A 26,741-nucleotide genomic window follows, 5' to 3' on the forward strand; every position below is an offset into this window, starting at 1 on the left:
GTTCACCGTCATTTGGACTTGCGGATGAGACTGAGGACCCTATATTCATTTTTCTTTTGGTGATTTTTGCTATTTTTGCACTTAGGTTTTGATGTTTTTTATTTGGATAAGCTTTTGGGATAACTCTTTTTGGTGATTTCCTCTCCTTTCCACATTAGTCTGGGGGTGGTTGTGCTCCTCAGTATTTATTATTTGAGGACAAGATGATGTACGGGGCAGGGTTTATTTAGATTTATTTCTAAGTGCTTGTCACTCCATAAACACCTGCCCGGGGCCATTGGTTGTTAAGAGGGCACTGGGCCTGTACTGACTGGTCCTCTTATTTATTGATTTTTATTTAATTGTTCTTTGGAAGCACAGTCTTCTATACCATCTTCAGTGTGGTTTAAGGACAGTTTATCACTATTTTATACCAATTTTTTGAAGTTTGGACTTTCGTTGTTATTGGTATATATATACTATGATTTTGTCAAACCAGGCATTCATTTTGGCTGCCTGGAAGGAGAGAGTTCGCTCGAGAAATCTCTTCAAACAACACAATTTAACAGTAGGATATGTGAATAACTGGGCTTATTGGAGTGATTTAAAGAGAAATGGGAAACGAGGTAATCTGGGGACATACCGAAGATTGATTTGAAGCAAACACATGTGAATTTGAATAGAACTCTAGCCTCAATTGGTAGCAGGTCAGCAATTTCAAGTTTGAATTATTTTAGTACCCTGAGATGTATACCATCTGATCCACAGGTATTGCTAGGTGTGATTCTCTAAAGGACAGGCACACGTTTTTCTCTGCCCTTAGACACACCTACTTTGGAGTTAGATGCCATGTGATGGTTATCTATCTTTTGTAGAATCACGCCTAAGAAGATAGGAGCCTATCACACTTTTTTTTTTTTTTTTCCAATTATGTGCTTGTAGCTCACAATTGAGACCAATTTACTAATTAAGTTAGGCACCTAACTTTAGGTGCCTTATTTATGTAGGCACTTATCTTTAGGCACCTCTTATAGAATTTCCCCCATATTGTATGTGCTTATGTATGCATTTGTGTGGATCTAGGTGCATGAAAATTAAATTACTGTCTAAGATGCATTTTACAATCATACAAGCAAAAAGGCCTATATTTGCTCCAAATTTAAACCTTTTTTTTTTTTTACAATATTAAGACATAGGTGCATTTTTTTATGTAACCCAATTAGAATAGGAAATAAATATTTTATATTATTTTACATACAAAATTAAAACTATCATACATATTCTTAGAAAACCTCACAAATAACCATGGCAGTTTTGCTTGCCTTAATCATTCACAATGTTCCTATTGTACTGGGTTTAAGATGAGTTGTCTTTGAATATCCCAGTGATGTCTATCAGTAAACACTGAAATTCTATTGGATTACTGCTGTGCTTGAGCTCTGATTGCTGACAAATTTATAAGGCACTTTAATCTGGAAAAGTGCTGACAGGGACAGAAATGTGTAGTTCTCATCTATACCAATGAAATATCTCATGTTTGCTGTTCTAGAACTTCCAGATAATCAGGTTCAGCATGCAAACTAGCTTTCAGTTCAAAATATTCATTCTTTGTCTGTTCTACTAGAAAATTTCTTGGTCTGGCATACATAAGTGTCTCCATTAATCTGAGCTCCTCACGTGCACCAAGATATCGAATGTCTGTGTCAGGCTGGAGTTGAGCTATACTTTTTCTTAAGTATTCTGTAATTCCTAGTTGCTGAAGTTCTCTTTCTTTTTCAAGGATATTTCTATACAATGAACTAGCGTCTTGAAAGGATAAGAATTCTGGTGAATGATCTATAGCTCTAAATTTGAGATTTGGACCTGTGAGAGGTGAATCATTTTCTCTTTCAAGAAGACTTCTCTGGAGATCTTTGGGATCATTAACATCTTTTTCATCCTCTTGTTCCTTGTGTTCTATATGCTTTGGACTGAATGGTGGAGACCGGTAAACCTGAACATGGGGGTTGATCACGTGCTGCTCATAGAGACAGGCAGATGGGTGTTCAGATGTCTTATGGGTCACTTTATGCCCATACATGCTATATTGAAAGCATACAGGATTGTTTTCTCTTATTTGTTCATCTGCTTGTTTCTTTTTGTATTTTTTCCTTCGTTGCAAAACAAGAACAATTACACCAGCAACACAAAACACAATTATTATAAACACAACAAGCAGACCAAGTATTAAAACTGAAAGAGGGACAAAATCTGTAATTGACTGTAAAAGAATATCTGCTGGGTATGTTGTGGTATTGGCTACAGGAGTTGTCACAATTATGAAACTAGCTTGAGTTGGCTGGTCTGAGCTGTTTGCCAAACCAGGGCAAAGCAATTCACTATGTAGCAACCTCAATTCTTGTTTTGCTAGGGATTCTGGAAATGTGCAAAGAATTTCATTTATCAGTATGGTCTTGCTAAATTTTTGTATCCATTGTTTAAATCCAATTAAATCACAAGTACAGTCCCAAGGATTGTCTTCCAGTTCAATCTGTATTAACAAGTCTAGTTCATCCAAGACATTGCTTACAGGTAAATGTGAAAACTGATTTGATTTAAGGTTCAATCTTGCTAATGGAACTCCTGAAAAAATATGGGGTGGCAAGATTTGAAGACGGTTATTATTTAGGTATAAAACCTTCAATTTTGGCATAATACTAAATGTCCCTGGCAGGATTTCTTTTATTAAATTATATTCAAGATATAAATATTCCAGGATCTGTAGTCCAAGAAACAAATTTCCATTTATTTTTGTAAGATGATTCCCATTCAAGTACAGTTTCTGCAATCTAGTAAAATTTAGAAAGGATCCCTCTTCAATGACCTCAATACGATTATTTCCCAAATGAAGCGTCTCCAAGCTTGCATATTCCACTAGATCAGACTTTAAAAGAATCTGAATAATATTACCTGCCATAAATAACTTTCTGGGGTTTTTGGGTGGGAGTCCAATGTCAGACAAACTTTCTATATTATGCTCTTGACAATGAATTAAAATTCCAGAGAGGACATGGCTGGTGCAGTGGCAAGGGATAGGGCAGAATATTTCTGGAGGTTGAGTAGCTGGTTTTGTGGCTTGTACTAAATTAGGTAGTTTTGTTAGACCTTTAGAAAGAGATATTAATTTGGTTGGTATGTGACTATTACTTACAGAAGTGGTAACTACCAAAGGTATTGATTTAGAAGGGATATCTATCTTACCTATAGAATCAGAGGGGCATAATGTTTCCTTTTCCAGTCTACTTAGAGTGCTATTTTTGAGACTTGGAGGCCTATTACATACAAGATCATCTATGATGGATTGTGAAGGCATATTCTCTAGCCAGATTTTTAGCTGTAGTAAGTCACAATTGCAGACCCATTTATTATCCTCCAACTGAAGGTCTACTATTCTGCCAATGTGTTCTAAAAAGCCAACATAAGGTAATGTTTGTAATTGATTTCCTCTGAGATCTAGATGGGTCAGTGGTACAAAACGAAAAATATTTGCTGGAAGAAATTCAATTGCATTATCATTTAGAATAAGAACTTTAAGTCTGCTGAGCTTGCTGAAGGCACTTGGTTCAATTGTTGTGATAAAGTTATTATCCGCCTGAAGAAATTCAAGGTTTTCTAATCCATGAAAATAATCCCCTCTAATTATTTCTAAGGAGTTGTGATTTATATGGAGTTCTTTGAGATTAGTGAGGCCATTGAAAGCCCCAGAATCAATATCCACAATATTATTAAATCCAAGATGCAGTGATATCATATTGGTAAGACCAAAAAAGCCATTTGTTTGTAACTTGGACAACTTGTTGTTTAGTAGACTGAGTTGAAATAATTGTGTGAGTGGCACATTAATTTGAGATATTTTTTCTATGCTTCTTTCTTCACAGTTTACAAAAATAATAGTATCCTTTTCTTCACAAAAACAAAGAGAATTGCAAGATCCTTGGGTTGATGGTGAATTAGGCTGTGTTTCTTCAACAACAGAGATGATTATAACTGAATATGAAATCAAAATCCATGCCTTCATATTGCCAATTATTTGGTGTTTCTGTAAAACATAAATTTAATATAGTTTATAGCATAAACTTTTAAAATGAGTGATGATCTTAAGATAAACATTTTGCAAAAATGTAGTCATTGCGATAGGCCATATGATCTTTATCTGGCTATCTAGTCTGTCTAACCATTCCATCTACTACTACTAATAATAATTTCTACTAGACATTACTATCTCCTCTTCTCCCTTTGAGATCCAACATACTTGTTCCAAGCTTTCTTGAATTCAGATATACTTTTTGGGCAAATTCTATAGGCAGTGTCCTGATTGTAAAGCGGCAATAGGCGTTCTACCGCTGTCTAACCAGCCAATTGGGACGCATGTATTTTGTTTTTTTTAAAAAACACCCAGAGGCAGGCTGGCTACATTTTAGGCATTTTCACGAGCCTAGGGAGTCACATAGGGCCATTTAAGCTCGCACTAGGTGGCCCTAGGAATCTCCCTAGGGCAGCAATAGGCACTTGAAATATAGGCCAGCAAAATGCTGGTCTACATTTCAAATAGATGCGACTGCTAAGCCAATCGTGGCAAGGGAACCTCTCTGCAGCGATCAGTTTAGTGGCCACAGTAAGGAACCCATCTGCCTCCCCCCCTGCAAAGTCGACCGGCAGGAGGGATGCCCACTCCCTTCTACCAGAACCCCTAAAGCCGATAGGAAGAATGCCCACTCCCTCCTGCCACTGGCTACATCATCCCCCAAAGCCCCCCAAACACTCCCGACTCCACCCCAACACTCCCCAATGATCCCCCTACCACCCTCTGAATCCCATAAATGCCCTCGTATTTTATCTGATGGTCAGCAAGAGGGATTTCCACTCCCTCTTGCCGGCAGGCCCACCAATATGAAATGATGAGCCTTCCCAGTACATTCTGGGATGCACCAGGCCTAAGGCTGATAGGAGGGGCCTTAGGCTGATAGGAGGAGCCTTAGGCACCTGGGTCAACCAGAGTGCTTGGCCTCCTTCCCAGTGCATCCTGGGATGCTGTGAGAGTGGCCTAAGACTCTAGTTGGCCAGTTCCTATACAGAATCTGGCCCTTTGTCTCCACCACCTCCACAGGGAGGCCATTCCAAGCATTCAAGTTTCAAGTTTCAAATTTATTCAAAATTTGATGAATCGCTTATATATAAAATACTAAGCGAATTACATTAAAATCCAAATTTGTACATACGTTAAAATACAAGAGAATGATAATAACAAATCAAAAAAGGGGTTAGACCTACAGACCAACAGACTTGACTGGATGTGAAGGGATGAGGGGATAAGGTTACAATATTAATCATTTTAAGAAAAGGGAGACAAAAAAGGGGAAAACATTAGGAGAGGTATCTTTCTTTTTTTTTTTTTAATTATTCTATTTTTGATAAAGGACTGCTGCACTGTGATTATTCCATACAGGAGGTAAAAGCATCTTTAAACAGGAAGGTTTTTAAATTGATTTTAAAACAGCTAATGTCTTTTTCGTCTCTTATATATTGGGGAAGAGAATTCCAGGCTTGGGGGGCTACTACTGAAAATATATCATGTTGTCTGGTGCCGATCACTTTTAAAGAAGGGACTACCAAAAGACCTTGGGTTGATGAGCGAAGGGAGCGAGAAGAGTTGTATGGAATAAGTATCCTGTTTATAAATTGCGGTTCGTTTGTGGATAAAGTTTTAAATACTAAAAGTAGAATTTTAAAGGTGATGCGATGGTTAAAGGGAAGCCAATGTGAGGCAACCAGAAAGGGGGTTACATGGTCATATTTTTTCCCATTGTGAATAAGTTTAACGGCAAGATTTTGAATTATCTGTAAACGTTTCTTTTCTTTTTGAGTAATGTTTAGTAGTAATGAGTTACAATAGTCTAGCTTAGAGATAATAAGTGAATGTATAAGTATGTTAAGGGATTTTGGTTCCAAGAACTTGGAAATAGAACGGATTTGACGTAAGCGATAAAAGCAAGATTTAACTATGCTACTTATGTGCTCATGATAGGAGAAATTTTCATCGATGGTGACTCCTAGTAATTTTAATGATGAAACTGTATCGATAGGAGTGTTATTAATGTTGAAGGGAGAGCACAACTTTGTTCCTTGTTTGTGTGAAAAGAGCATGGCTTTTGTCTTTTTAATATTTAACGATAATCTATTAGATTTCAGCCAATTTTTGATTATTTCTAATTTTTGATTGATCTGGTATATTTCTTCTAACTTTTCTGGGTTTAAAGGATGAGACAGTTGAATATCATCTTCGTACGTGTAAATTGTGAAACCTATGGATTGACATAGACTCAGTAGGGGTGATAGAAAAATGTTGAACAGTAATGGGGACAGTATAGAACCCTGGGGGATACGGTAATTCAGAGAAAAAGACTTAGAAGTAGTATTGTTAAAGTGTACGGTATATTGTCGATTTGACAAAAAAGAAGTAAACCATTGTAAAACTTGGTCGCAGACACCAATAGATTTTAGCCTATTTAAGAGTAAGATATGATCGATGGTGTCAAATGTGGCCGATAAATCTAAGGAGAAGAGGATAACAGAATTGTGGTGGTCCAGATGATAAATTATGTTTGTGGTTAGCCTGATCAGCGAATATTCTGTATTGTGATTTTTCCGAAATCCTGTCTGATTGGGATGCAACACATTGGTTGCTTCAACAAAGTCAGATAGTTGGTCAAAAACTACTCATTCCGTTAGTTTTGCCAAGAAAGGGATATTTATGATGGGGCGATAATTTGAGGCTTCCTCTGGCCTTATCTTTCGGTCTTTTAGTATAGAAAAAATTGCTGCAGATTTCCAAGATGATGGAACAAAGCCTGTGCTAATGCTTTTTAGTACAAAATGTTGTATGAATGGGCCAAAACAGGAAAAAAAATTTTTTAGAATTAGTGGAGGGATAATTTCCAAGCTGGAGCCCTTTAAGTTGACTTTGAGGAAAAGGCGTTCAGTGTCCTCTAAAGATGGGAGCATTTTGCAAGTGAAACGGAGCATTTTGCAAGTGGGAGATAACTGTTGTCTAAGCTATCAGTGGGACCGTCAGATATGGGATGATCAAAGGTTTTACGTATGATGTTGATTTTTTCACAGAAGTAGTTAGCGAGATCTTGAGCTGTTAAATTGTTTTTATTAACCTCTGTTTGTACGTTAGGTGAAATGGATTTTAGGATGGAATACAGGATAGAAGGGTTTCTTGCTTTTAAGATTTTTTTGGAATAATATTGTTTTTTTGTGTAATTGATTTTGGTCTTGTATAGACATGCATGTTCTTTATATGATTTTAGGTTTTCGTCAGATTTATTTTTCCGCCATCTTCTTTCCAGGCACCTCAGTTGCCGTTTCAGCAGTAAGAGTTCATGAGAAAACCAAGGATTACGTATTTTTTGAATAGAAATGAATTTGCTGATGGTTGGGGCTTCCTTGTCCAATAAAGATTGAATTGATGTGTTCCAGATTGTTAGATGATCGTCAAGGGTGCCTGCCTGAAAGTTTATCATTTCTGAATTTATGACTGATTGGATATTTATTTGCTCAAGTTTAGAGTAATCGCGAAAGCTAATTTTTCTAGGGTGTAATACTGACTTTATTTTATTTATTAAATGCAACTTAAAGGAGATAAAGTGGTGCTCTGACCATGGGACTGATACATTATGGAGATTATCCAGAGTAAAAAATTGTGATTTAGGAGTTAAGATCATGTCTAAAATATGTCCTGCTGAATGGGTTGGATCTTGGATCATGGGCAGTAACTTCAAGGTATTGTTGTAAGATAAAATTTCTTTGGTGTAAGTGTTTGATGGTTCGTCGAAATGAAAGTTAAAATCACCTAAGATGAGCGGGTGATTTGAGGATGAGCAAAAATCAAAAATTAAATTTTGTAAGAGAGTTGAGTTACTATAATTTATGGGAGGCGGAATGTAAAGTAGTAAGATATCTATCTTTGGATTAGTCTTAAGTTGAATTTGAAGAAATTCTATGGCAACATTTCCTGAAGAATGATCTACAGATTGGACTAGATTATTATAATAGATGATGGCTAGGCCACCTCCTTTGCGTTTATAACGGTGATTAAAGATGTAAGAATAATTAGGAGGACAGCAGAAAGAGAGGTAGGCTTCTTTGCCATCCGTTAGCCAGGATTCTGTTAGACATAAGATGTGTAAATCTTGTGAAAGAATTAGTTCTTTTATGAGATGGTATTTTCCTTTAATGGATCTTACGTTAACAAGTCCAAGATTTAAATGCACCTGGTTTGGGGTATTGGCGTCACTTAAAGAATTATTAATAGGCGAGGGAGGAGGGAAAACTTGTTTCAATGTCGTTTGGCGAGGGGTATGTGATTTAAGATTTGAGAGACGCGCACCCCAGTGTACCGGTATATTTACAAATTCGATAGGCGGTTTGGAATTGCTAGCCTGGATTTCTGACAATTGCAGGGTATTAACCGAGTTCTTTTGGAATTGCAGGGGCATTATTGAGGAAAAATATAGACAATCCAGTAACAATGGAAGGCTAAAAAGGTTAAACTTACATGTATATTGTTTGTTGGGTATTTCTACATGGACTGAATCTGAAGTTGATGTGGTAGCGCCCTCAGGTTGCGCACGAAGGAGCGCACCAAGGAGCAGGAAATGCTCCTTATGCGCGCTCCTTCGGCGTGCGCCGCAAATGGCCAACTTTTAAGGAGCATGGGCAGACCTGGAAAGTGGGAGGAGTCTAGCGGGCCGCCGCTTTGCGGCGGCGATTCAGCAAGAGACAGGGAAGCCTGGAAAGTGGGAGGAGTCCAGTGAAAAAGTATTTTCTGAGGTACTTCTGAATCTATACCCTTTCATCTTCATGCTATGCCCCCTCATCCCAGAGTTTACTTTTAATTGAAAGAGATTCACCTCATGAAAGAATAAAGACACTGAATAATAGAAGTCTGTTAATATGTCATTCATAAAATAAAGACAAAAATGTTAGTGTTTTATAAACTACACTGAAATAAAAATTTGACATAAAGGGCAGTTCAGTAAATGAGATGATTTTTTTTTTCCTTTAAACTCTCTATCATAGATCAGTAGTTTTAAGGGACAGGAGAAAAACTGACATCCACAGTTTCTGATAATGCAGATGTATAAACTGAAGCATATAGCTAAGAATGTTCCTTTTAATTCACATTAATAGTCTGATGACTAATGAATATTATTTTATCTATTGTGTAAATGATTAAGCAGGGTCTTCTGATTTAGAAACCTGATTACTAAAGAGCACTATGCAGGTAGGGGGAATTCTATAACTGGACACCTTAAGAACATAAGAATTGCCGCTGCTGGGTCTTTCTGGGCAAGAATCCAAAGCTTTACCCTGTACTTTGCTTGGGTTCCAACTGCCGAAATCTCTGTTAAGACTTACTCCAGCCCATCTACACCCTCCCAGCCATTGAAGACCTCCCCAGCCCATCCTACACCAAACGGCCATATACAGACACAGACCATGCAAGTCTGCCCAGTACTGGCCTTAGTTCAATATTTAATATTATTTTCTGATTCTAAATCCTCTGTGTTCATCCCACGCTTCTTTGAACTCAGTCACAGTTTTACTCTCCTCCACCTCTCTCGGGAGCGCATTCCAGGCATCCACTACCCTCTCCGTAAAGTAGAATTTCCTAACATTGCCCCTGAATCTACCACCCCTCAACCTCAAATTATGTCCTCTGGTTTTACCATTTTCCTTTCTCTGGAATAGATTTTGTTTTACGTTAATACCCTTCAAGTATTTGAACGTCTGAATCATATCTCCCCTGTCTCTCCTTTTCTCTAGGGTATACATATTCAGGGCTTCCAGTCTCTCCTCATACGTCTTCTGGTGCAAGCCTTCTTTTATTTTCGTTGCCCTCCTCTGGACCGCCTCGGAGTAAAGGGACAATATTCTGACTGGCGGGGATTCACGAGCGGTGTGCCACAGGGATCGGTGCTGGGGCCGTTACTCTTCAACATATTTATCAATGACCTGGATAAGGAGGCAAAGTGCGAGGTTATAAAATTTGCAGACGATACCAAACTGTGCGGCAGAGTTAGATCCAGGGAGGAGTGTGAGGACCTGCAAAGGGACCTGGACAAGCTGGAAGACTGGGCAAACAAATGGCAAATGCGCTTTAACGTGGAAAAATGCAAGGTCATGCATATAGGGAAAAAGAACCCGTTGTTCAACTACAAATTGGGGGGGGGGGGATTGCTGGGAGACAGCAGTCTGGAGAGAGACTTGGGTGTGCTGGTGGATGCATCACTGAAGCCATCTGCGCAGTGCGCAGCAGCCTCGAAAAAAGCCAACAGGATGCTGGGCATCATAAAGAGGGGCATAACAACCAGGATGCGGGAAGTCATCATGCCATTGTATTGAGCGATGGTGCGTCCACATCTGGAATACTGCGTTCAATATTGGTCGCCGTACCTCAAGAAGGACATGGCGGTACTTGAGAGAGTCCAAAGGAGAGCAACGAAACTGGTAAGAGGGCTGGAACACTGCCCATACGCCGAGAGGTTGGATAGGCTGGGGCTCTTCTCTCTGGAAAAAAGGAGGCTCAGGGGAGATATGATAGAGACCTTCAGGATCATGAGGGGCATAGAGAGGATGGATAGGGACAGATTCTTCAGGCTGAAAGGGACAACAAGTACGAGGGGGCATTCGGAGAAACTGAAGGGAGATAGGTTCAAAACAAATGCAAGGAAGTTTTTTTTCACCCAAAGGGTCGTGGACACCTGGAATGCGCTACCGGAGGAAGTGATCAGGCAGAGTACGGTACAGGGATTCAAACAGGGATTGGACGGATTCCTGAGGGATAAGGGGATCGTGGGATACTGAGAGAGGTGCTGGGATGTAACAGGTATAGAAAGCTAACCAGGTAATAAGTATAGAAACCCAACCAGCTCGTGCATGTGCAAGACCGAAAGGTTAGGACTTCGATGGGAAGATAGGACTCAATGGGAAACCAAGGTGGCAAGGGGGCCCCTTCTAGTGATTCAGACAGGTCGTGACCTGTTTGGGCCGCCGCGGGAGCGGACTGCTGGGCAGGATGGACCTATGGTCTGACTTGGCGGAGGCACTGCTTATGTTCTTATGTTCTTAAGTCCTTCGCCAGATACGGTCTCCAAAACTGAACACAATACTCCAAGTGGGGCCTTACCAATGACCTGTACAGGGGCATCAACACCTTCTTCCTTCTACTGACTACGCCTCTCTTTATACAGCCCAGCATCCTTCTGGCAGCAGCCACTGCCTTGTCACACTGTTTTTTCGTCTTTAGATATTTGGACACTATAACCCCAAGGTCCCTCTCCCCGTCCGTGCATATCAGCTTCTCTCCTCCCAGCATATACGGTTCCTTCCTATTATTAATCCCCAAATAAACGTATGGGGTGCTATTGGACAGGCCGAGATTGAATCCATCCAGATCTCGGATCATGCCCCTGTTTGGATTTGATGTCAAGGGCTTAAAGTTGTTTCTGGACAGCGCTACTGGCGTCTCAGTGAATTTTTATTAAGGGATCCTATAATTTTGAGACTTCAACATAAAACTAAACCTGATGCTCAGACCTATGCTTTGTTGAAACAGGCCCGGTTGGACTTGCATCAATTGCAATTAGAAGAGCTGGAATTTCATAGGGCCCAGTTGAAGCAGGTGCTGTTTGAACATGGTAATAAGTCTAGTGCGCCATTGGCTCGTTATTTGCGCGCTCGGAGGATTATGGAAGCAATGACTGCTATTCAGGATACCTTGGGGGCTTTCAAAGTAAGGGATGTTGATATCCAGGATATTTTTGTGCAATATTATCAGAGGCTTTATGGTTCTGTTGAGCAGGCTAGTGCTGCTCAGACTGAGGAGTTTCAGTCCAGGATCCAGGACCGACTTTCCAAGCCGGTTACGGTGGGGGAAGTTGAGGGTGTGATCCGTAGCCTGAAGGCTCATAAATTTCCTGGGTTGGATAGCCTTCCCAATTCCTTTTATAGACATATGCAGGACTCGGTGAGTCCCTTGTTGATGCGAGTTTGCAATGGAGTGCATGAGGGGGGGACATTGCCTTCTTCAATACGAGATGCGGGCACACCGAAACACGGGAAAGATTCTAAATCTTGTAATGCTTACCAGCCCATCTCTTTATTGAATGTAGATGCCAAGATGTTGGCAAAGGTGCTGGCCTTGAGGTTGGGACGGTTTCTACTGGATTTAATTCACTTGGATCAATTGGGATTTATTCAGAAACGACAGGTTGGTGATAATATACACCATACTTTGCATTTGTAATGTAATGTAATGTAATTTATTTCTTATATACCGCTACATCCGTTAGGTTCTAAGCGGTTTACAGAAAATATACATTAAGATTAGAAATAAGAAAGGTACTTGAAAAATTCCCTTACTGTCCCAAAGGCTCACAATCTAACTAAAGTACCTGGAGGGTAATAGAGAAGTGAAAAGTAGAGTTAGAGGAAAAATAAAAATAAAATAAACATTTTAACAAGACAGCATTGATCTAAATACTTTGGAAGGTAGAAGAGAGGAGAGAAAGGAATAGAAGCAAAAGGGGGAGCCGTTGAACAGTAGAATTCTGGAGAAATTTAAATGATAGAAATAGAACAAAACAAAGACAAAAGGCAAAACAATTTGTTGTGGGGTGCTCCCTGTTTTGAGGTTCCCGTGGCGTTATTGTCCATTGATATTGAAAAGGCTTTTGACAAGGTCCAGTGGGGATTTTTGTGGGCAGTAATGGATCAGATGGGATTGGGCGGGAGATTTGGAGACTCTATTCACAGCCTTTATTACCGTATTTTCACGCATATAACGCGCGCGTTATACGCGTTTTTACCTACCGCGCATACCCCTCGCGCGTTATATGCGTGAGCGCGGTATACGAAAGTTTTCAAACATAGTTCCCACCCCGCCCGACGCCCGATTCACCCCCCCAGCAGGACCACTCGCACCCCCACCCCGAACGACCACTCGCACGCGCTCCCACCCGCACCCGCATCCACGATCGGAGCAAGAGGGAGCCCAAGCCCTCTTGCCCGGCCGACTCCCCGACGTCCGATACATCCCCCCCCCCCCGGCAGGACCACTCGCACCCCCACCCCGAAGGACCGCCGACTTCCCGACAATATCGGGCCAGAAGGGAGCCCAAACCCTCCTGGCCACGGCGACCCCCTAACCCCACCCCGCACTACATTACGGGCAGGAGGGATCCCAGGCCCTCCTGCCCTCGACGCAAACCCCCCTCCCCCCCAACGACCGTCCCCCCCCAAGAACCTCCGACCGCCCCCCCAGCCGACCCGCGACCCCCCTGGCCGACCCCCACGACCCCCCCACCCCCCTTCCCCGTACCTTTGGAAGTTGGCCGGACAGACGGGAGCCAAACCCGCCTGTCCGGCAGGCAGCCAACGAAGGAATGAGGCCGGATTGGCCCATCCGTCCTAAAGCTCCGCCTACTGGTGGGGCCTAAGGCGCGTGGGCCAATCAGAATAGGCCCTGGAGCCTTAGGTCCCACCTGGGGGCGCGGCCTGAGGCACATGGTCGGGTTGGGCCCATGTGCCTCAGGCCGCGCCCCCAGGTGGGACCTAAGGCTCCAGGGCCTATTCTGATTGGCCCACGCGCCTTAGGCCCCACCAGTAGGCGGAGCTTTAGGACGGATGGGCCAATCCGGCCTCATTCCTTCGTTGGCTGCCTGCCGGACAGGCGGGTTTGGCTCCCGTCTGTCCGGCCAACTTCCAAAGGTACGGGGAAGGGGGGTGGGGGGGTCGTGGGGGTCGCCAGGGGGGTCGCGGGTCGGCTGGGGGAGCGGTCGGAGGTTCTTGGGGGGGCGGTCGTTGGGGGGGAGGGGGGTTTGCGTCGAGGGCAGGAGGGCCTGGGATCCCTCCTGCCCGTAATGTAGTGCGGGGTGGGGTTAGGGGGTCGCCGTGGCCAGGAGGGTTTGGGCTCCCTTCTGGCCCAACTACCAAAGGTACGGGGAAGGGGGGTGGGGGGGTCGTGGGGGTCGCCAGGGGGGGGCGCGGGTCGGCTGGGGGAGCGGTCGGAGGTTCTTGGGGGGGGCGGTCGTTGGGGGGGGGGGGGGTTTGCGTCGAGGGCAGGAGGGCCTGGGATCCCTCCTGCCCGTAATGTAGTGCGGGGTGGGGGGTAGGGGGTCGCCGTGGCCAGGAGGGTTTGGGCTCCCTCCTGGCCCGATATTGTCGGGGAGTCGGCGGTCCTTCGGGGTGGGGGGTGCGAATGGTCCTGCCGGGGGGGGGGATGAATCGGACGTCGGGGGGGGGTGAACGGAGAGTCGGGACAGCGCACGGAGAGGCGGGGCAGTGCACGGAAGTCAGGGGGGTGAACGGAGAGTCGGGACAGCGCACGGAAAGTTAGGGCAGTGCACGGAAGTCAGGGGGGGTGAACGGAGAGTCGGGACAGCGCACGGAAAGTCAGGGCAGTGCATGGAAGTCAGGGGGGGGTGAACGGAGAGTCGGGACAGCGCACGGAGAGGCGGGGCAGTGCACGGAAGTCAGGGGGGTGAACGGAGAGTCGGGACAGCGCACGGAGAGGCGGGGCAGTGCACGGAAGTCAGGGGGGTGAACGTAGAGTCGGGACAGCGCACGGAGAGGCGGGGCAGTGCACGGAAGTCAGGGGGGTGAACGGAGAGTCGGGCAGCATGCGCGGTATAATCGTGAGCGCGTTATACCAAAGTTTTTGTGCTTATCATCGTGATTTCTGCGCGCTATACACGTGTGCGCGTTTTATACGGGTGCGTGTTATTTGCGTGAAAATACGGTACTCTCCTCGAGCATGAATTAAACTTAATGGCAGTTTTACAAATTTTTTTTCCGATTGGGTGAGGCACGAGGCAGGGGTGTCCTCTTTCCCTGCTTCTATTCGCCTTATATATTGAGCCCTTGGCCAGTTGGATTAGGGAGAGAGGGGATGTTAAAAGGTATCCACATGGGTGGAGCAGAGCATAAAGTGTCCCTCTTTGCTTATGATATTTTGTTATATGTGTGGGTCCCGGCTCTTACTTTTTCGGTGCTGCTGGAGGTGTTTCATTCTTTTGGTCAAGTGGCTAGACTTACTATAAATATGGACAAATCAGAATTTTGGGGGGTTACCTTGATGGAGGAGGAGGAACAGAGACTGGTGTCCTCCTTTTCCTTTCGGAGATCTGTGGGTTCCATTCAGTATCTGGGTATTAATTTAATCTAGAGACTTATCTCACCTTTATGAGTTCAACTAAGCAGGAATTGTTTCCTTAGTTAAGGCTGATTTGCAGATATGGCATGGACTGTGGCTTTCGTGGTGGGGGCGCATAGAGGTAATTAAAATGAATGTGTTGCCCCGTCTATTGTTTCTGTTTCAGACTCTGCCTTTGGAGGTGCCTTATCGAGTGTTGCACTCTTTATATAAAGAATTTCACACCTTCATTTGGCAGGGTAAACATCCCCATTTGTCTCAGCTAGGGAGGATGGGAGTAGGGCGGTCCCTAATTTACATTGGTATTATTTGGCAGCGCAGTTGTGTTTTTTGTTAGATTGGTCCATAGCGGATTTTAAGATAGGGGTCTGACTATAACAGAGCTCTGTCCCTTCTTGTTCTCTTCAGTGTTGGATGTGGACTTCATCTATCCTTACTATGGACATACAAGAGATTATTATTATTATTATTATTATTATTATTAGGTTCTTATATCCCGCCATACCCAAATAGTTCTAGGCGGTTTACATTCGTTACATTAGGATCCGGTCTGAACCCGGATTTACAAAAGTTTTATCGGAATTGCAGGTAGCGCGGAAGGAGGCACAGGTTTATCGTAGTTGGGTTAGAGGATAAAATGGAGGGAGTGGGAAACCAGAAGAGGGGGGGGAGAGGGAGGTGGGGGTGGGGGGGGTTGGAGTGTATGTGGGGAGTAAGGACTAAGGGTCTTGTTCGCGGAAGAGGTGTGTTTTGAGAAGTTTTCTGAAGTCTAGGTAGGTCGGGGCCTCTAGCATCATTTGGGCTAGCCAAGGGTTCAGCTTGGCCGCCTGGAAGTTTCAAATTTCAAGTTTAATGGAGATTTGATTAATCGCGTAATCATAATTCTAAGCGATGTACATAATAATAAAATTATTTGGTGGGCTTATGGGGTAAGGTTCAGAGAAAAGAAAGGGTGGGGAGAGATATGTCCTCTCTGGCATCAGTTTTGTGCTGGGGTGATGTTCCTTCGCTAGTCAGGACTTCCCTGTATTAGGTAGTGCTTGCAGGGGTATTGGAGCATCAAGCTTTGTCTGTTGAGTTCTATTGTATGTGGTATTTGTATTGTTTTTTGAAAATCTTTAATAAAAATTTAAAATATTATTTTTTAAAAAGCTAGTTAAAAAATGTGCTATTAGATGTCTTTTAAAATTTATATATGATTCTTCTTTTCTCAATGCTATAGGCAAATTGTTCCATAACCGTGGACCTAAATACAAAAATGTACAATCTCTAGTTGAGGCAAGATGGGCCTTCGAGATATGGGGAACGGATACCCTATTATCATTCAAAGATCATAATAAATGCCTCGGTGCATAAAATAATACCTAGTTAGAAAGATTCTTGCCCAGAAATAGTTAAGAAGAAAAAAAAAAAAAAAATAAAATTTTAAATTGAATCAGGTTGGGCAGACTGGATGGACCATTCGGGTCTTTATCTGCCGTCATCTACTATGTTATGTTATGTTACTATATAATTGTTGTAGCTCAAATAATGCTCTATGTGTCAACATCAAGATTCTAAATTTTTGATCCTAAATTCCATTGGCAATCAATAGCATTTCAGATACAAAGGTGTCATTTGTCATGAACAGGGCCGGATTAACCAATAGGCCCAGTAGGCACATGTCTAGGGCCCAAAATGATGAAGGATGGCATCAACATTGTTTTTTTCCAAACAGCAATGGGCCCCTCCAGCATCGATCGGTAATGCGGGCCCCCCCCCTTTGATCGGCAACACGCCCCCCTATCGACGGAAAGTAAGACAATCAAGCAATGTGGGTAATAAAGGCAATGGGAATTGTAATTTTGCAAGCGGTGCGGCTTGCTCAAAGCTTCCCTCTGACGCAGCTTCCTGTTTCCGCCTGGGCGCATCAGAGGGAAGCTTTGGGCAAGCAGCACCGCTTGCAAAATTACAGCTCCCATTGCCTTTCTTACCCGCGTTGCTTGCTCGTCATACTTTCTGTCGATGGGGGGGACGCATTGCCAATCGGAGTGGGGGGGCACGTTGCCTACCTCGATCAACACTGCATGCTTCGTCATTTATTTTCTGTGTTGTAGCATCAGAAACTGGACATTGATGGGCCCCACTAGCGATACTTGTTCAACACAGTCTCATTAATGGTTGAAGTTTTAATGGAACTTTATGAGCTAACAGGAGTATAAATTTAGCATTACTAGCATTTAAAATGGCTAACAGAGAAAAAACATGTTAAACATATGTTAAATAGTAGAGAACAATGCTGGATATTTTGACTACTTTAGTTATTAATTGCACTATGATTAATTTGTGCTTAATAAAGCCCGCGTTGCCGATCGATGCTTTGGGGGGCGTCGCCGTTCTAAAAAAAAAAATCAGAGTGAAAGGTGAGTGGTGAGATGGGCCTGGGGTAGAGGGAGAGAGAGAAGGAGGCAAGGCAGAGCAGGGTAGGTGATGGATGTGGGAAGAAAGGTGTAGGGTAGGACAAATGATGGAAGTGGGGAGATCTTGTGCCCAACCCTCACCTCCTCACCACTGCTACTGCTTTCCCACATGCTGGATGGGGGAAAGAAGATAGTTAGTAAGATAGTAGAAGGGTGAAGGAAAGGGGTGGCAAGTTATGAGTAGACACAGTGAAAAGAGGGAAACTGAGGGCTGAATAGTAAGAGAGAATTTAATTTAGACAGAGGCAGAAAATAGAGAAGGAAGACCAGAGAAGAAAAGGAGAGAGGAGAGTGATGCCAAAGAACGGGGAAGGACACAGAGATATCAGATCCGAGTGAAGGAAATGAGAAAAGAGATGCTAAAAACCACAGGGGGGGGAGGGAAGGAGAGAGATGCCAGACTATGAGGGGAACAGAGGGAAGGTGATGGATGCCAGACCAAGGGGGGAGGGGGCAGGAGCAGAGATGGCAGAGGGAGACAGTCAATTTCTGGAAGGGGCAGACAGTGGATGGAAGGAAGAGAATGATGGGAAGATGAGGAAAGCAGAAACCAGACAACAACAAAAAAATTTCTATTTGTTTTATTTATTTATTTTTGCTGTAGGATAAGGTATTATTGTAGCTGTGTTGATAATCGTTTATTAATAGAAAATGGAAATAAGGAGAGAGGGGAGAAAATCAAGATGGCGTTGGAAGCAGACGCCTGAGACGGAAGCTCCATACCTCGCCTGGCCGACACTGCCTGATAGTCTTCCCTAGGCGGGAGACATTGGGAAGAGAAAGGGAGCCCTCCAGTATAACCCTCCGGTGGCAGGAGCCCAGCAGCATTTGATCCAGACAACGATAGCGGAAGCTTTTTCCCCTCGGACGACTCAGCACTACCTAATTCGGGGCAGAGCCCGATCTTTTCGGGTGAACCCGTGCAAATAGGAAGGGCATCATTAAACCCGGAGCAACAGACAACACCACCCCAACCCAGAAGCATGCTGGTGGAAGGAGAGCTGGGGCAGATGAGTTCCAGAGTAGAATCCTCTGATCCTGGCTTAGGAGGGAGCCAAGCACTTGTCTCGTCAGGAGAACGAGTGCAGGGAGAAGTTCAACGACCCAGCACTAGAGTAGAGGTGAGAGGTGCTTCGGGAGGGTCCACCTTACAATTTGGGGTGTTGGAAAAGCCCGCAAAGATAGACTTAGAAGCCCTATGGCAAGCCATATCAGTTATGGATGCTAATCTAAAGTTATCTTTTTCTACATTATCGACTGACTATGGGACTATCTATTCCAAAGTGGAACAGGGATTGACTATCACTCAAATAAAAGAAAAAGTAGAGAAGCAGGAGACAAAACTCTCTGAAATGAAGCAGATAGAATTTGAACTTGTAAAAGAAAGATCTTATATTTCTAGGAAAATAGAGAGTTTTGAAAACCAACTGAGAAAAAATAACCCGAGACTTTTAAATTTTCCTAAATCCCCTGTGATTTCTCCTATAGAAATGCCTTAAAGAAATGCCTTAAAGAAGTATTATATATTCCACCAGAAAATTTACCTCCTATCATTAGAATTAATTACCTTCAGATGAAAAATCCTGTAGGAGTTTCTACTCCTAATGAGAATCAAGGAGATGAAGGAGTGGATATGGATTTTAACAACTTTTTGGGAGAGCTTGCTGGAGGTTGTAACAGAAAGAAGAACCCTGTTACTACCTTAGCTTTGGAAAGTGATAGGGAATATATATTACAATTGTATTTCCGCCATTTAAATGATCAGTTTTTGGATTCTAAAATTTGTATATTTCCAGATATGTCTCAAAAGTCCCAAAGGCAGAGAAAGGAATTCTTGGCATTGAGGCCAAGAATCCAGGCCTTGGGAGGAATATTTTTGTTAAAATTTCCAGTAAAATGTTTTGTTACTTACCAAACTAAGAATTTCTTCTTTTTTGAACCCAAACAGCTGATAGAATTTATTGAACCAAAGGAGAGAGGAGTACCTGTAACAAATGATGTGTAACTTGCTTTACTGGCTTTAGGTAATGAAGAGTATTACCGCTTCCTTATAATGTAAGTTAATTTTTATTAAGGGTTAATTACCTGTTGATTTTCTTTTTTATTAATATTGTGGATTAAATAATCAAATATTATTATTTCCTTATTATGATTTTGTTTCTAAAGTGAACTATCTGATCTTTTTTCAAGTTATATTATGCTTCATTGTAAAACTAAGAAGTTATATATAAAAAAGAAAAAAGAAAGAAATTGGAAATAAAATGATACTGTTTATTGAACTAATTTTAATACATTTTTTTTACAAATTCAGAGACCATAACTCCTTTCCTCAGGTCAGGACAAGGATACTGTAACAGCAGTATAGTTTACTGATCTGAAGAAAGAGGTTTTAACCTCTGAAAGCTAAGTAAGAAATGTATTAGTCCAATAAAATGATGGGCACTACATTTTCTTCCCGCTATGCCCCATGCCTCCTACCCAAATGCAAAATATAAATTGGTGGGCTTCCCAAAGCCCTGCCAGCTGAAGATCTCTTCCTCTAGGAAGGAAGGGGAGTTTTGTTCAGAGATGTTTGGAGGTTGCATAGAAGAAAAACTGTACACTGGTATGATAATATTTGTTTGTTTTGAATTTTAAAATAAAAGAAATAAAGAAGTAAATATATGGGGCAAGGCAGGGGGCCTAGTGTACTTGTGTGCCTAGGTGCCCTCGACAAATTAATCCTGCCCTGATCACGAATATATGCATGGCCTAACAGCCAATTCACAGCATTTTGTACTGTTTGTAAGCACTTCAGTTGTCCTGTTTCTATACCTGCATATACTAAATTGCCATAGTACAAAAGTATGAATTAGGGTATATAATGATTTCTTATCCAGAAAATCTCGAATAGCTCTTAGCTGTCTTAATGCCTCAAAACCTTTGGCAATCACGGATGAGACCTGGTCCTCAAAATTCAAATAACAATCGATTTATGATACTCAAATACTTTTTTCTCCTGCTCTTGAGAATTTCTCACCCACAAAGAGTAACAATTTAGTTTGTTTTTAGTTATTAATCCACAAGCTTTTATATCTGGATCTTTAGGGACCCCTGAGGAAGACATCATCGTCGCAACACGGACCGTTTTGGGTCCATAGCTTTCATATTTTGGGTCCTAGATATATTTTATGTGGATTATTAAATTGTATTTTTGTATTTTTAATAAAGCCTGCATCTTGAACATCATCTCCACAGCGTTTTTTGTTTCTGCTGGACCCAAATACTTAAAACTATTTACTAGCTTTAGACTATAATTATGTAAGGAGAGATCTAATTGTGATGTTGCCTTACCTCCTGAGATACAACATGCTACTGCTTTTGATATACCATATTTTTCGCTCATTAGACGCACTTTTTTCCCTCCAAAAGTGGGTGGAAATAAGGGTGCATCTAATGAAGTGAATATGCAAAGCGCCCCCCCCCTCTCCCATTAACTTATTTTAATGTTGTCACCCTCCCTTTCTTGCTGGCTCTCTTCCTCTATCCCCCCCACCTCCACCCCCATGTGTACCTTTTTTTAAAACAAACTTCTGGCACCTCACTCGCTGAAAGCGGCGCACAAGGGTTGCTGGCTGCCTGCTCCTGCCGCTTCCACAGAGAACAGCAGACGTGGCTGCCTTCTCTTCTATTCTCTGGCGGCATAGCGGCACACCAGGCTGCCTGGTCCCGCGCTGCTTCCCACAAGATCATTTTTAGTTTATAATCTTTTGTATACTACTTAGAACTCATAGTTATGTGGTTAAGAAGTATGATGTTATGTCATGTTATGACATAGTGAGGAAAGGAGGTGCCCCTGCACTTTCTCTGCTGTGCCTACACCCCTGCTCTTTCTCTTACCAGCACCAGCAAGCAGCATCTCCAATCTGCTGCTCGTGCCAGCCTCGACTCTCTCTCTCTCTGACATTACTTCCTGGTCCTACGATCAGGAAGTAACATCAGAGGGAAAGCCGAGCCAGTGCGAGGAGCAGGTTGGACATGTTGCTTGCTGCTGCCAGCGAAGATTTCAAGAGGTAGGGATAGGCAGAAAGTAGGACAGGTGCCTCCACCTCACCTCAAATAAAAACAAAACTGTTGCTAGTTGATCTATCCAAGTGTGCTATTTAGACTTGTCATGCAACACACACGTACCTGGCTCCTATTTTCCCTTAATCCACTAGAAATGAGAAATTTCAGATTTTTAGCTTCTTATCAATTGTGGTGTTTATGCTATGGTCCCGACACACTTAAAATCCTCAGTCCCTCAGTAGGAAACATGGAGTGGAATTCTAATGGGGTGGTAGTTCTTCTGAGAAACTGGAAAAGTCATGTGCTACAGGTTCCAGAATACACTGGGGATTATCAGCTCTGGAATTAGAAGGTCTGAGGAAAAGAGGTTTGATAAGCCAATATTACAAGAGAAGGGAATGGGGTGTGGGCTAGGATTACCAGATGTCTGGGTTTCCCCGGACATGCCCTCTTTTTGAGGACTGTGGTGGGAGTCCACATGGCTTTTTGATTTTATAACTTTTGTCCGGGGAAACCAGACATCTAGTATACCCTAAGCAGCTCGAACACCTATCTAGAGTCCTCCCCCCCAGCACCTATCTGGAGTCCTTCTTCCTTCCCCCTCCCCCCCATGGGATTTGGTGATTGCTCATTCGGTATTGCTGTAACTCTTCGGGCCATCAGCAGCGTGACTGAAGTAAACACACTGCCTTCAGCAACCCGGAAGCTCCTCCTGTGCTACTGCTTCCTGTCCCCGCATAGGTGGAAAGCAGTAGCAGAAAGAAAGCTTCTGGGTCGTGAAGGTAGCATGTTTACTTCAGTCACACTTCTGACGGCCCGAGTAGTTACAGTAGCACCGGGTGAGCAAGCACTAGATCGTGGGAGAGGGGGGATACCATGGAGAGGGTAAGAGAGATGCTAGACTGAGGAGATGGGGAGAAAAGGGAAGAAGGGGGGAATGGGAAGGAGAGAGATGTCAGACCAGGGAAAGAAAGGAGGAGGGAAGGATTCCAGACTAAGGCAAAGGGAGGGGAAGGAAAAGACAGAGAGATGCCAGACCACAAAGGGGAGAGAGGATAAAGGTTCCAGACCATAGGAGGAGGAAAGGGGAAAAAGATGTCAGACCACAGGAGAGGAAAAGGAGGAGATGGTACATAGGGATTGAGGGGAAGGGGATAGAGATGGAGGCCAAGGTGCACAGGGATGGGAGGGATGTAGAAGGAAAGAGAGATGGAAGAAATGCTGTTCATGGATAGATGGGAATAGGGAAGAAGATAGAGGGAGGAGATGGTGGTGAAGGGCAGAGAGAGGGAGGAGATAGTGTGTATGGATAGATGGGAAGGGAAGACATGGAAAAGTAGATATATCTGAGGAGGAAGCAGAAAAATGGAAAAAAGTTCAATATTAAAAGTTAATGCCAAAGATAGATGTAGTTAAGACCAAACACAGGGACTTTTGTATAAGCAATAGTCAGTAAAAAAGCTATGATATATAATGGAGAACTGACTGTGATAATAGTTATTACCAGTGAGGAGAAAGCGAAAGACTCTTCAGCGGTATGCTCAGAGAAGTGAAACTCTGAAGAGGGGGTGAAAACCTCCTCTTGAGAAAAGAGTTTACCATCCAGTCACTGCATATACTTCATGAATAATCACTCTCTGACCACTGGTAAATCATGTATTTTACTTGTTAAACTATCTTGTAGAATTGGCGTAAATTTTTCTAATGCCAAAATGATCGCTGGAATATTAATGCTGTACACTTATCTTGTGAAAGGCAGTCTTAGGGGTCCCAACGCAGCCCCGTTTCGTATATCTGCTTCAGGAGACCCAGATACACTCTTTGAAACACACTGTGACTGTGCAACTGTAATAACTTTCCAGGATAAATATCTGAAATACAAAAAAAGTTCTTAGCAAAACCACACACACCGTAAGAGAATTCTCAACCAAACTACGCTGTGGGGAAGCTTAACGTACTGTTGGCAATAGAGAAGAGGGAAGCGCTGAGAAATTACATACCATTTGTAAGTCTCGGAAGTTCAAAACGACGGAGAACGCTGCCCGCCTCACCCGATTTAAACTGAGGGGGAGGGGGGAGCCTCCGTCGAAACGTGATGACGTCAAAACGTCAAAGGTTACTGTAACAGATGAACAACTGTCACTGTAAATAAAGACAGTTGAAAAAGTTGAAAAAACAGTCGAAAAAACCAATACAAAACAAGAACAAGACTGAAAGACTAAAGTAGTGCTGAGGTAACTGCCCTAATCCTCTGTGCAAACTGTAAAAATGAAAATAAAAAGGCAGGTTAGAGAAAAGCAACCCATTCTATCTCATTGTTCAGTCCATGAGGATGTAACGTGTTCAATTCAGATATCCACTTTTGTTCTTTGCGCCACAAAAGCTTGGCTATGTCACCCCCTCTGGTAGTAGCTACTGTATCCAATACTGAAAATTTCAATTCGGCTACATTGTGCTGGTGTTGGAGCCAGTGTTGAACAAGGGGAGCTTCCTGTACGCCGGATTTAATTCTGCTGATGTGCTCACCAATGCGAGTCTTGACACTCCTAATCGTGCACCCCACATACTGTAAACCACACGGGCACTGTATTATGTATACCACTTGTTTGGAATTGCAATCTGAAACCATGGATGTGAATTTCTTCTTGATGGTGAGGCTCATCTCTTGTAATGCGACACTATGCTGACATAGTTTGCAGTGACCGCACTGCTTATGACCACCCACCGTGTTGGCAGCTGGCTCGATTGGATTTATAAACTGAGAATGGACCAATCTTTGTTTCAGGTTTAAATTTTTAGAAAATGCAAAGCGAGGAAGATCTTGAAACTCTGGGTGGTATTGCATAATGTGCCAGTGTTGTTTGATGGTTCGTTTGATTTGAAACGCCAAGTGTGAGTATTGTAAAACACAAACTAAGGATTGTTCCTCAGATCTAGAATGGGATTCTAACAGCAGTGGGCGATTGGCATACAGCCCCCTCTTGTAGGCTTTATGGATAACTGTGGCAGGATATCCTTTTGCCCGGAACCTCTCTTTCATAGCATCTGATTTGGAGATATAGCCCTGCACTGTAGTGCAAAGCCGTCGGAGCCTTAAAAATTGCCCCGCTGGGATGTTATCCCTCAGATGTCTTGGGTGAAAACTATCATATTGTAGGAGATTGTTCCGGTCCGTGGGCTTGCGATATATACTAGTTTGAAAACTGCCATTTGCCAAAAAAATACTGATGTCCAAAAATGGCACTTGGTGATAATCTTTAGTCATGGTAAATTGCAGATTGACATCACAACTATTGAGCCATGCTAAAAACTGGTCTAATTCATTTAAAGTCCCTGTCCACACTCCCAGAATATCATCGATGTAATGCTTCCAAAACACAAGATGTTTCCACTATGTAGAAGGGTATAAAAAAGTGTTCTCAAATTTAGAAACATAAAGACAAGCTATGGATGGGGCCATTTTGGCTCCCATAGCTGTACCCTTAACCTGCTTGTAGAAAATATCTCCAAACTGGAAGTAGTTCATACCAAGCGCGATAGAGGCTAATTTTGTTAAAAATTAAATCCTAGTGTCAGAAATATCCAGTGCCTGTAATTCAACTTTGATGATATCTATGGCTGCACATTGAGGTATGTTCGTATATAGGGCAGTGATATCCAAAGTAAAAAGAATAGCACTATTTGGAATGTTGGTAAATGTAGCCAAAAAATTGATCATGCTGGCTGAGTCCAGAACATATGAAGGCGCTAGGGGGACTCGATCTTTAAGATAGGAGTCCAAAAAGGACAAAAGAGGTTCCAATACTGACCCTATGCCTAAAACTATGGGGTGGGAAGCGCATTCATACAATGAACAACAAGCTAGTGAACTAATGTCATCATTTCAATTATTCACTTCGGGTGAAAATGTGTCTATACCCTAGGACTGGGACCATTTAGAATCTTTGCAGAAACGGACAGTGCGGGCAGAATTACATGCAGCCACCTTGGCAGAATACTGCCGCTTGAAGAGAATTCCGCGGGGGCTCCGCATGCGGACCAAACCCAGATTATTTTTAGATAATGTAGCATTTTTGGACAAATGGAACGCCATTTTAAACAAATGCTCTCTTGATCTAATGCTTCTAGTTATAGAGACCACTAAAATAGAATTACAATCGTATAATAGTGAGTTTCAATCAGCCAAAGAAAGCCTAGAAAGTAGTTTGGCTACAGATGAATACAGCAAATCTTTACTGGAATTTAACACCAAGATGAAAGGGTTCAGAGAGGATCTTAGAAAAACCAAGATCAAAAAATTTTGCCGCGATGAATTAGATTATACTAAGGGGTTTGTTTACGCTTGGATGGACAAATCTCGCTCGTCCAAGCGAGGTAATCGCCCCACTTACACACATACATCATCTGATACATCTGATGATGATAAGAGACAGCAGAAAGTTTCCACAGTAGGCCCCAATGTCCATTTTCAAGGGGGACCAAAATCCAACACAAAAAGACCGGTCAGATCAAGACAACCGAGAAACCAATCCTAACATCTAACATTTTCAATCTCTCTCACAGAATCCTCACTACAGTTGAAGTGTCCTTGCTAGATAAGGGGCTCTCATTTGTACCATCAAGCACTTATCAACCCTTTGACACTAGGATAGCTTTATTCAAGTTCATCAGGAAATGCAAACTTAAAAAAAAAAAATGTTTTCATAAAGAAGAGCTCCAAAGTCAAGATAATGCAACATTAGATTCAGAGGCCCCTGTACAATTGAATTTACAAGTTAAATCCACTTGGTGCCCCCCAGGCATTGTGGATTCTCACATACAGGCCTTTGAAAACCTTATATTAAAGAAAGTGGGTGTTTTAGAAAGTCAGCGGTCCCCTCTACGTTTCAATCTCTCTCGTCCACAGCAAAAGGCTCTAAGCTCTTTAGCCACTGATAACAGTATCATCATTCGACCAGCAGATAAGGGTGGAGGAGGAGTAATTTTAGACTCTGACC

At 42.7% G+C, this 26,741-nt stretch overlaps 1 protein-coding gene across 1 annotated transcript in view; it reads right to left on the reverse strand.

Annotated features, from left to right (window-relative positions):
• Positions 1–393: 393 nt before the first annotated feature.
• SLITRK6 (SLIT and NTRK like family member 6) overlaps positions 394–26,741 on the reverse strand; it is a 53,850-nt gene continuing 27,502 nt past the window's right edge. Inside the window, exon 2 of the mRNA XM_033950074.1 lies at positions 394–4,057. Within this exon, the coding sequence (XP_033805965.1) occupies positions 1,511–4,057 (2,547 nt within the window). The 3' untranslated portion in view covers positions 394–1,510. The remainder of the gene's footprint in view (positions 4,058–26,741) is intronic.

The sequence above is a fragment of the Geotrypetes seraphini genome, chromosome 6, assembly GCF_902459505.1.
Source record: "Geotrypetes seraphini chromosome 6, aGeoSer1.1, whole genome shotgun sequence".
Classification (NCBI taxonomy): domain Eukaryota; kingdom Metazoa; phylum Chordata; class Amphibia; order Gymnophiona; family Dermophiidae; genus Geotrypetes; species Geotrypetes seraphini.